This window comes from Leptonotus elevatus, chromosome 1 (genome assembly GCF_054856555.1).
Source record: "Leptonotus elevatus isolate MCC_2025b chromosome 1, RoL_Lele_1.0, whole genome shotgun sequence".
Classification (NCBI taxonomy): domain Eukaryota; kingdom Metazoa; phylum Chordata; class Actinopteri; order Syngnathiformes; family Syngnathidae; genus Leptonotus; species Leptonotus elevatus.
The window spans coordinates 778,542-788,306 of NC_141239.1; the positions used below are offsets into that span (position 1 = coordinate 778,542).

General features: G+C 40.2%; 1 protein-coding gene across 2 annotated transcripts in view; it reads left to right on the forward strand.

Moving 5' to 3' along the window:
* ak5 (adenylate kinase 5) overlaps nucleotides 1-9,350 on the forward strand; it is a 37,036-nt gene extending 27,686 nt beyond the window's left edge. For both annotated transcript variants that reach the window (XM_086081214.1, XM_086081209.1), the window contains 6 exons: nucleotides 2,993-3,038; nucleotides 4,604-4,648; nucleotides 6,438-6,601; nucleotides 7,605-7,733; nucleotides 7,809-8,009; nucleotides 8,945-9,350. In XM_086081214.1, coding sequence (XP_085937340.1) covers nucleotides 2,993-3,038; nucleotides 4,604-4,648; nucleotides 6,438-6,601; nucleotides 7,605-7,733; nucleotides 7,809-8,009; nucleotides 8,945-9,019 — 660 coding nt within the window. In that variant the 3' untranslated portion in view covers nucleotides 9,020-9,350. The remainder of the gene's footprint in view (nucleotides 1-2,992; nucleotides 3,039-4,603; nucleotides 4,649-6,437; nucleotides 6,602-7,604; nucleotides 7,734-7,808; nucleotides 8,010-8,944) is intronic.
* The last annotated feature ends 415 nt before the right edge of the window (nucleotides 9,351-9,765 follow it).

Consider the following 9,765-nt stretch of genomic DNA (forward strand, 5'->3'; position numbering starts at 1 on the left):
CACTCGGTCCTGATGATATACCTGTGGAGGTGTGGAAGTGTCTAGGAGAGGTAGCAGTAGAATTTCTGACTTTCAACAGGATCTTAGATCGTGAGAAGATGCCTGAGGAATGGAGGAGAAGTGTGCTGGTGCTCATTTTTAAGAACAAGGGAGACGTGCAGAGGAATAAAGCTAATGAAGCTATGGGAAAGAGTTGAAGCGAGACTAAGGGCAGAGGTGAACATTTGTGAGCAGCAGTAGGGTTTCGTGCCCAAAAAAAAGAGTGCCACAGATGCAGTATTTGTTTTGAGGATGTTGATAGAGAAGGTCAGAAGGAGCTGCATTGCGTCTTTGTAGATCTGGAGAAAGCTTGCGACGGGGTGCCCAGAGAGGAACTGTGGGTTTGTATGAGGAAGTCTGGAGTGGCGCAAAAGTATGTTCAAGTGGTGCAGGACATGTAGGAGGACTGTAAGACAGAGGTGAGGTGTGAGGAGTTCAAAGTGGAGGTGGGACGACATCAGGGATCAGCTCTGAGCCCCTTCTTCTTCGCTGCGGTAATGGACAGGATGACGGACGGGAATCTCCGTGGACTAGGATGTTTGCCGATGACCTGTAGTGAGAGCGGGGAATCGGGGGGGAGGAGCCAGAGGCGTGGAGGTGGAGGTTTGCCCTGGAAAGGAGCGGAATGAAGGTGAGCCGTAGCGAGACGGAGCATCTGCGTGCGAATGGGAGGGACCCGAGTGGAAGAGGGAGCTTACAGGGAGAAGACACCAACATGGCGGAGGAGTTGAAGTATTTGGGGTCAACAGTCCAGAGCAATGGAGAGTGTGGAAAAGAAGTGAAGAAGCGTGCGCACGGGTACGGGTGGAGGAAAGTGGCAGGTGTGATAGAAGAGTTTCAGCTCAAATGAAAGGAGAGCTTGATCAAACTGTGGTGAGAGCAGCCATGTTGTTTGGTCTGGAGGCAGAGATGAAGATGCTGAGCTTCTCTTTGGGAGTGACCAGGATGGATAGAATCAGGAAGGAGGACATCAGAGGGACAGCTCAGATGTTAGACGCTTTGGAGGTCAAGTCTGAGAGGGTTTGGACATGTCCGGAGGAAAGATAGTCCAAAGAGTTTCCAAATGCCAGGCAGGAGGTCGAGAGGAAGACCAAAGAGGACATGCAAAGGATGCAAAGGACAGGGTTAGATGGAGGCAACTGATTGGCTGTGGCGACCCCTGAAGGGGAAAGCCCAAAGGAAAAGAAGAAGATCGATAAACCTGTTTTCTTAAAACAATGTGTTCGTCAACCTCAAAGACAATTTCATCTCGACTGACTACAGCATCCATGTGAACATCAAAGCCATTCAGAATAGACCAAAAACGTACGCATCAAAGACACTTAAGTCCATCATGAACCTCGCGTATGCGTTAACAAAAAAAAAATCAATCTTTCAAAAGCTAAAAAGAAAAGATATCAAAGGTTGTTTTTGTGACCTACAAAAACAATTTTGTCTTAAATGAAGGGATGAGCACATTTTTCCAACATCTAAGATATCTGCAAAATCGTACGTTTCTGTCAACATCCAAGACACGTGAGGATCTTCAACGAAGCTTCAACCGGCCTTCAGTCTCGTCGCATCTCTCCAATGTTGCGTAAGAGAGAATTGGTCGTCCTCATCAGACCGCGTAAACAACTTACAGCATCTGTTAAATAAAGAAATAAATTAGAAAAATAAAAAAAAATACATTCCCGCGCTCACTTCTCACACATTCACTCACAATTTTTTCTCTGTCGTGGGAGGTGAGATGAAATACGGAGGCGATGTTTGTCTTGCAGGCGCGAGAAGAAAATCCAAACAAAATGGCACTGAAAGCTCAAGTAGCAAAACTTGTTTCATTAAATAAGATATTTGTTATCGTTTAAAGGCTTTGAAGCGGGAGCGTCAAACATACGAAGGAGATCCATCCGGCCCGGGAGATGATTTTGTAAAGTCAAACAATTCATTCATCAATGAATCAGCTGGCCACAATCAAAACATGAATTCATCATTTCACAGGCAATCCTCAGATGAGCAACGCAACTTGTACATGGAATTGAGCAATGTGAATTATTTTTTTTAGTTTGAGCAAATCTGTTGAATTTATTGATCGTATGATGAGGATTTTGTGTGTACGTATATATTGTTGTTTGTCTTAAATTGATGCAACGATTGCGTGTTTTTGTTGCCAGGTCACTCTTGGAAAAGAGATTTTTAATCTCAATGATTTTTTTACCTGGTAAAATAAAAGGAAGGAATTGCCCTGGATGTCATTGATTTGACAGACCACCGATAGTTACGCTTTGCTTAATAACATAAAATAAAAATCATAAACGTGATAAATACGACACAAATGAAATTACTGGTAATTTAAACACATATGACAAGGATTAACGTTGCTATACATGAGTTATTATTATTATTAACAATATATATGCAAAACGGGTAGCTACAACACATCCGGAACTCACACAGGCAAAGTGTTGCTGCGTTGAATTTGCATTCATTATTTTACGGAACAATATAATTCCAGTTGAGCCCCGTGTCGTGGCAACCCACAAATAGCCAAAAGTTGCTTATAATTGACGCCTATTGTTTTGAAATGATGTACCATGATTCTAACAATCCGGCCCGCTTGGTAATATATTTTGCTCCAAGTGACCCTTTTGACACCCCTGCTTTAAAAGGGTCTTCAGTTGCATTTTTGCTTTCAAGCTCTCCGCTATTCTCAGAAGTTCTGATCCGACTCCTTAAGTCCAAATCCAAAAGTAGGGCGTCAAAATAATGCAAGTCCTTTTTGTCGTCCGTTATATGCAAAAGCAATTTTGAATTCAAAGTAAGGAGCAGCAGACGCGGAACCCGCCGCCGCACTTTTTGCTTCACCCGAATGGTCATTGTGCTGCTCCCTCTGGTATGCGCGCCTTAACCACCTGGGGGCAGTATCAGACACAAATGTCGTCTTCAAGGCGCCAATGTATTCGTGTGTCTTTAGGAGGACGAGGAAGAAGAGCTCGGGTACGCCGAAGGAAGCGAAGAAAGTGAGTGGATGACGACGATGTTAAATCCAACATCGATGGTGTCATTGTCGGGGGAGGACCCGACCAATGAGGCCTTGAGGTTTTGCCTTCAGCTTGCCGTCACTTGCCGAGGCGTGACGTAGCGTACGTGATTCTGTAATTAACTCATTCGCTGCCATTGACGGCTATAGACGTCAAAAAATCTTTTTTTTTTTTTTACTTTTGTTAACAAGAGTATGAAAACCTAGAAAAAAATGATTTGTGATTAACTGTGAGTTAACTAATGAAGTCATGCGAATAATTATGATTGCTAATATTAATCGCCTGACAACCCTAATTTTTTTTTTTTATCTTTTTTTTAAGAATAAAAGATTATTAAAAATTAGAGCCGTCAGGTGATTAATTTTGTTGTTGTTGTAATTAATCACGACTTCACCAGTTAACTCACGATTAATCACAAATTTTATATCTGTTCGAAATGTACAATAAAAAAAATAGGTTCTCTTACTCTTGTTAACAAAAGTAGAAAAAAAAATATTAAACTAATAGAAATAGTTCAAATGAATTTATGGCAGTGAATGAGTTAAAGACAATTTAAAGAACCTTCATTCAAACTAAGCTTTTTGTTTTTGGTAACTTTGTAAGATGAATTTAAACCCGATTTACGTCAACATTAAAGACAACGTAGAATTGTCAAGCATAAACATGAAGACAAATAATATAATCGTCCATGAAGCTATTGAGTCTTCAATGGATTCCATGCAAGTCATTTTGTAAACGTCACATCTTCAATTAATCAATGAATTCATAGTTAATAATAAGACTCAATTCTTTGCTAACGTTAAAGAATAGAGTCGTCACTGAACGTAAACGCAAACAAACAGTTATATTATAATATTCAATTGACTTCAATTGCGTGTTTTCATAAACATGAATTCGATTCGATCTTTTTTTAAACATCAATGGACGTAAACGCTGATTTCAACAAACCTCGTCTCTATTTTTGTCAACATCAAAAACCATTTTGAATCTTCATTGATTTTGGTGTACGTGTTCACAAATAGAAAAAATATTCACGTATCTGTAAAGTGGAAGTCAACCATGAACATTTCTTGACAATATGTGACCTCGCTCGTGTAAACATGACATTCTGATTAATATTACATTTGTGGAATGTGAGTAAAGCAGCAAAATCCAGACGTTTTTTTCCATCTCAGGGGGCGGCCATTTTGCCACTTGCTGTCGACTGAAGATGACATCACGGTTGCTCGGGGCAACGACCAATCACAGCTCACCAGTTTTCTGAAGCTAAGCTGTGATTGGTTGTTACCTGAGATCTCATTTTTACTCGACAGCAAATGGCAAAATGGCCGCCCCCTAAGATGGATAAAAACTGCTGGATTTTGCTGCTTAACTCAGATTCCACTACTGCAATCTTAACCAGAATACCATATTTAGACGAGTGGGACTGCATAGAACATATTGTCAAGATATTTTTTTGGGGGGGGGGGGAGACTTCCACTTTAACACTGCATGTGCGTGCGTGTTCATCCTAAAGTGAACCTTGCTCTCATTTTCTCCGACAGGTTTTTGCACAGTGCCAAAAAGGCCTAAGGTCATTTTTCTGATGGGTATGCGCACACACTCACACTCGCACTCCAATGCATGGACACACACGCACACGCACACACGCACACGCACACACTCTGGTGTAGAGAAGCTCATTAGTCAGAGCTGAATTCAAATACGAGACGACAGTCAAGGCTGCTCGCATTTGTTCACTTCCATTTCAGCCTCCACGTTTGACGGGAAGGCTGCCGAGAGGGTTAGTGGGGGTCAAAGGGCACGGTGTTCATATCGTCACAATACAAAAGGGCGAACATGAACCGAAGCATGTAACTGCGTGGACAATTATTTATTTATTTTTGGGGGGGTAAATATATAAATAAACAAATAAATGTTTATTCATTTCTAATACAATGAACAAACAAATTTCAATTCAAAATAATGTGATACCTAGCAGTAATAATAATGAATAATAATAATAATAAAAATAATAATAATTAATAGTAAACTCCAATTTAGAAATTGCAATTTAAAAAGTAATGTATAAAGAAATGAATAAAATAGGAATTGCAATAATAATAAAAAATACAATTGCAATTTAAAAAGTGAGATAATAAATGACTCATCATAACTAGACATTTAAATTCAAATTAAATTTGAATTAAAAAATATTAAATAAATCCCAAAATTAAAAAAATGGAAGGACGAGGATTAAACTGCAATTTTAAATAATAAACACCCAAAAAATAATAATAATGTGATAATAGTAATACCATTTTTTTTAAATGAAGCTACAAAAAATATACAAAGTTAAATGTTGCAGTCTGACACGAGAAGAATGCACGAAGGTTTAAGGCCGGCACGGTTGTTGCCATGGCAACCCATCAAATCCACACGGGATCAACCTTCTCCGGTGATACGTTAGTGAGTGGATGGCTTATTAGACCAAGTGGAAGTCGTGTGGCAATAATGACTGCAATGTTTGTCCGCCACTCGTGCAGCTCACATCATCATCATCATCATCATCATCATCGTCATCATCATCATCATCATCATCATCACGATAACGATCAGACGATAACGATAACTTCATCCCCAGACACGGAAGGGAAATGAATTGGTGTACACACACAACATATCGATAATCAGCCTTTCGCTACATAAGCTAGTCCAAATACTAGCATAGCTTAAAAAATACATTTAAAAAGAAATGAAGAATTTTTTGTCAAGCTGCTGTGTCGAAATTTCACTTTGGATTTCATTGTATTCTTCAAAAATATTTATAAAATAAAATGCATCACTAAAAAAACAAAAAATCTTAATACATGCTACTCGGGGGGCACCTAAAGGGGGACGATGCGCGTCCTAACCTAAATGTATGACCAAAATGCCATTTTATGGAAGAAGAAGAAGAAAGGGGAAAAAAACATAAGTATGTGGGATTCCACTGGAGGAAACATGTTTATAATTCCCAAGAATAAAAAAAAAAGGAGAGAAAAAACATTTATTTTTAGTATTTTTGGGTAGCCTTACAGTAAGCTATTTTTTTAGGTATTACGTTTTAGTCCTAATTTCTATGAATATATACAAATAAATGTTAACTATGTCTTTAATTGACCTGGATTTCAAATTGTATTCATGTCTACATAAAAAAAAAATACATACACAAATGTGTTTTATTTTAATAATTATTTTACTATAAAATCCTACAAAATTCCCAATTAATAATTATTACTAAACAATGAATTCCAAACTAAATTTAGTTGTACTTGATTTTTATCATATTATTATTATAATGACAACATTTTAAAATAACAATCGTGTGTGTGCGTGCGCGCGCGCGTGCGTGCGTAGGTGCGGCGGGCTCGGGCAAGCGCGCCCAATGCGAGCGCATGGAGGACAAACTGGGCCTGCGTCGCGTGTCCTTGGCCGACCTGCTGTGCGGCGAAATGCAGACTCCCAGCGACAGGGGGCGCCACCTGCGGGACGTCCTGCAGAGAGGGGAGCCCCTGCCCGAGGTCAGTGAAGGCAACGCCAGTTTCGCCGCAAACAGCGAGAACACGGAATGATGTGGATGAATGAATGAATAGGAAGTCGGCCATTTTGTCTGAAGGGGCCATTTTGGGCAAATTGCAGGCCACGTGCACCACTTGGTACACCAGATAGATGACTCACTTCATTTAAAAGCACAGCAATTTGTGACTTTCTCTTTGGTCCTCACACGCACACGCGCACACGCACGTGCACGCGCACGTTCAAAGGTTTCAAATCACCTGTGTGTGCAGTTTTGAAGTGAAATGTCACAAGCAAGCCAACGTGACAGCCAGCCAAAGTTCATCACCTCCATTTAGAAAATTGGAAAAAAAAAAAAAAAAGTCAAAGCTACACGAGAAGCTGATTGGTCGACAGAAAAAGAAGAAGCAGTCAAAACAAGAAGCTGATTGGTTGAAGCTGAACAGACTAAATAAAGGCCGATTGGTGAATGTAAAATAAACTGATTTGATTGGTCAACATAAAGATACTGTCTAGACAAGACAAGCTGGTTGGTCAAGAAAAAAAATAGGCGCACGCTAAACAAGAAGCTGATTGGTTGAAGCCGATTGGTGGACATAACAGAAGCAGGAGAGCAAGCTGATTGGTCGACAAAAAAAGTAGCAGGCAATGACGTTAAGTTGACTGGTAAAAAGGCGACGTCAACCCATCAGCTTCTTGTCGAGCCTGCTACTTTTATATCCACCAATCAGCTTCCAGCCTGACATGGCCAAACAAGAATGCGATTGGCTTCACTTTCCTTTCTTTGGTCCTTCCTCGGGTCTCCTGACGGCGGTGTTCGGTTTTGGTGAACGGTATGGGATTTTTTAATAGGTTTTTGGTGAACTAATGAATACACACTCACTCACACGCATACAAAATAATTTTTAAAAAAAAGAGCAATGATGATGACATGTCAAATCGGTACAATTACCTGAGCTCTCTTGCGAGAATGCGATTGGCTGACACGCTTCCACGTGTGACTCACAGGACATTAACATGGATCTGCTGTGCGAGGCGGTGGCGGCGGCGGCGGCGGCAACTCGACGTCGGGCCAGGGGCGTTGTGGTCTGCGGCTTCCCCGTAGACCTCAGACAGGCTCAGCTGTACGAGGCCAAGGTGAGACCGCGTCACCTTCTTCTTCTGTGGTTGGACGACAAACAGGAAGTAAACATAATTGTGTGCGCGTGTCAGATGGGCGAGCCCGCCGCCGTGCTCCTGCTCAGCTGCTCGCCCCAAACGCTCACCAGCCGCCTGGAGAGGCGCCGGAGTTCCACTTCGGCCACGGTGTCGGTTCCGGACAAAGACGGCGCCCCCCGCTGGAGGGCGGACAGCTTCTGGGACGACGCCGAGCCGGTGGTGGAACACTACGACGGAAAGAAACTACTGCACACGGTCAGCGTGCCACGGAAAGCGAACGCCACAGCCGCAAACGCATCGAGGAGGGCGGGGCAAATAGGAACAGGGAATATTGAAAGTCTACACACCCCTGTTCAAATGTCAGCCGATTGTGGCATAAAAAAAACAACTTGACCAAGATACATAGTTGCAAATAACTTTCCACCATGAATGTGACTGATGACCTGTTTAGCACAATTATACACATTAAAAAGAAATAAAAAAACTTATTTGGGGTTAATCAGAGACGCTTGAAATGGTGGCAGGTTTGCTGACTCCCATTGAACATGAGTTTGAATGCGATTGGTGAGTATTTAATTCCCCAGTTTTAAGAGGGTGTGCACAGTTATGCAAACATTCTCAGCAGTTTATTTTACTACTACTCTCAAAAAAAAAATAAAAAAATCCAGTCTTCTATTATTATTATTTATTTTTTTTTTAATCGGAATATATTGGAATTAAATCATTAATCCCCCCCCCCCAAATTTTTTTGTTTATTTTACTATTATTTAATTTGATTTAAAATAAATGCAATTAAGAATTTCATTTAAATAACTATATTTTCTGCAATTGGCTGGCAACCGGTTCAGAGTGTGCCCCGCCTACTGCCTGAAGTCAGCTGGGATAGGCTGCTCGTTAACACGATCCAATGAAATCCTTTGTAAAATATCTTATTTTAATGATTCATGAATAATTTCAACCAGCCAACAAATCTTAGGGTGGGGTAAAAAAAAAAAAAGCTAACATAACTTTTAATAGTTAGCAATTATTGAATTGGATTATACACACAGATATATACAATAAATCAATGAAATTGATAAAAACCTAAATATGTACAAAAATGATAATGAATTTTAGAGTGGTGGCAATGCTAAATGTATGCACCAGCGATTGCAGCACTCTTGAATTTGTTTTTGTTTTTCTTCCTCCAGATTGATGCCGAGAGGTCACCTGAGCAAGTGTTTGCTCAAATCTGCCAGGTGATGGAGGCCACGCCCACTATCTGACTTAACGCGCACGCACGCACGCACACTTGCTGTTCTCCTGATTGTCAAGTGCATTCTTTGATTCTCCCTATAAAGCGGGTTTGTGTGGGCGGGGTTCAACTGTACAGAGTTGAGAGTGGCAGCGGATTCGAGGGCGTCACCGCCGCAGAACAAAGACGGATCCCGTCACGCGCGTCACATCCTCACGTTTTGTACGGTCAACAAGAAGCATGCGTTCACCGTCAAACGTGGAGGATTATTTGAGAACCAAAACAAAAAACATTTGTACGTTTGCAAGATTGCTTAATCTGTGAGTCTGCTGTTTACATTTCAATAAAGTTGTGCATTTCAATGCTGGGACTTTTTTTTGTTATTATGACAGCGCCCTCTGCGGGTCAAAAGGCTCAATAACAACAACAAAAAATATCCTGTACAAACGAGCACTTCAAAAAATTCTGAATTTTCAGTAAGACAAATAAATTAAAGCCTAATTGCATGAAAACAATTTGAAATCTTTATTTTCATTCATGTTATTCAAATGTACTTCAATTAAATAAATGTAAAGCCAATTAAATTAAGTACATGATTTCACTTTGAAATATTATAATCAAAATGTTTTAAATCATTGCAACATTTAAAAATAAAGCAAATATGTACATTTTATTTAATGTACTCATAATTTGAAATATTTTCTTAAATTGTCAAACGTTAATAAAACTATTTTAAGTATTAAATTATGGCAAAATTCAATTGGAAACAAAATGCTA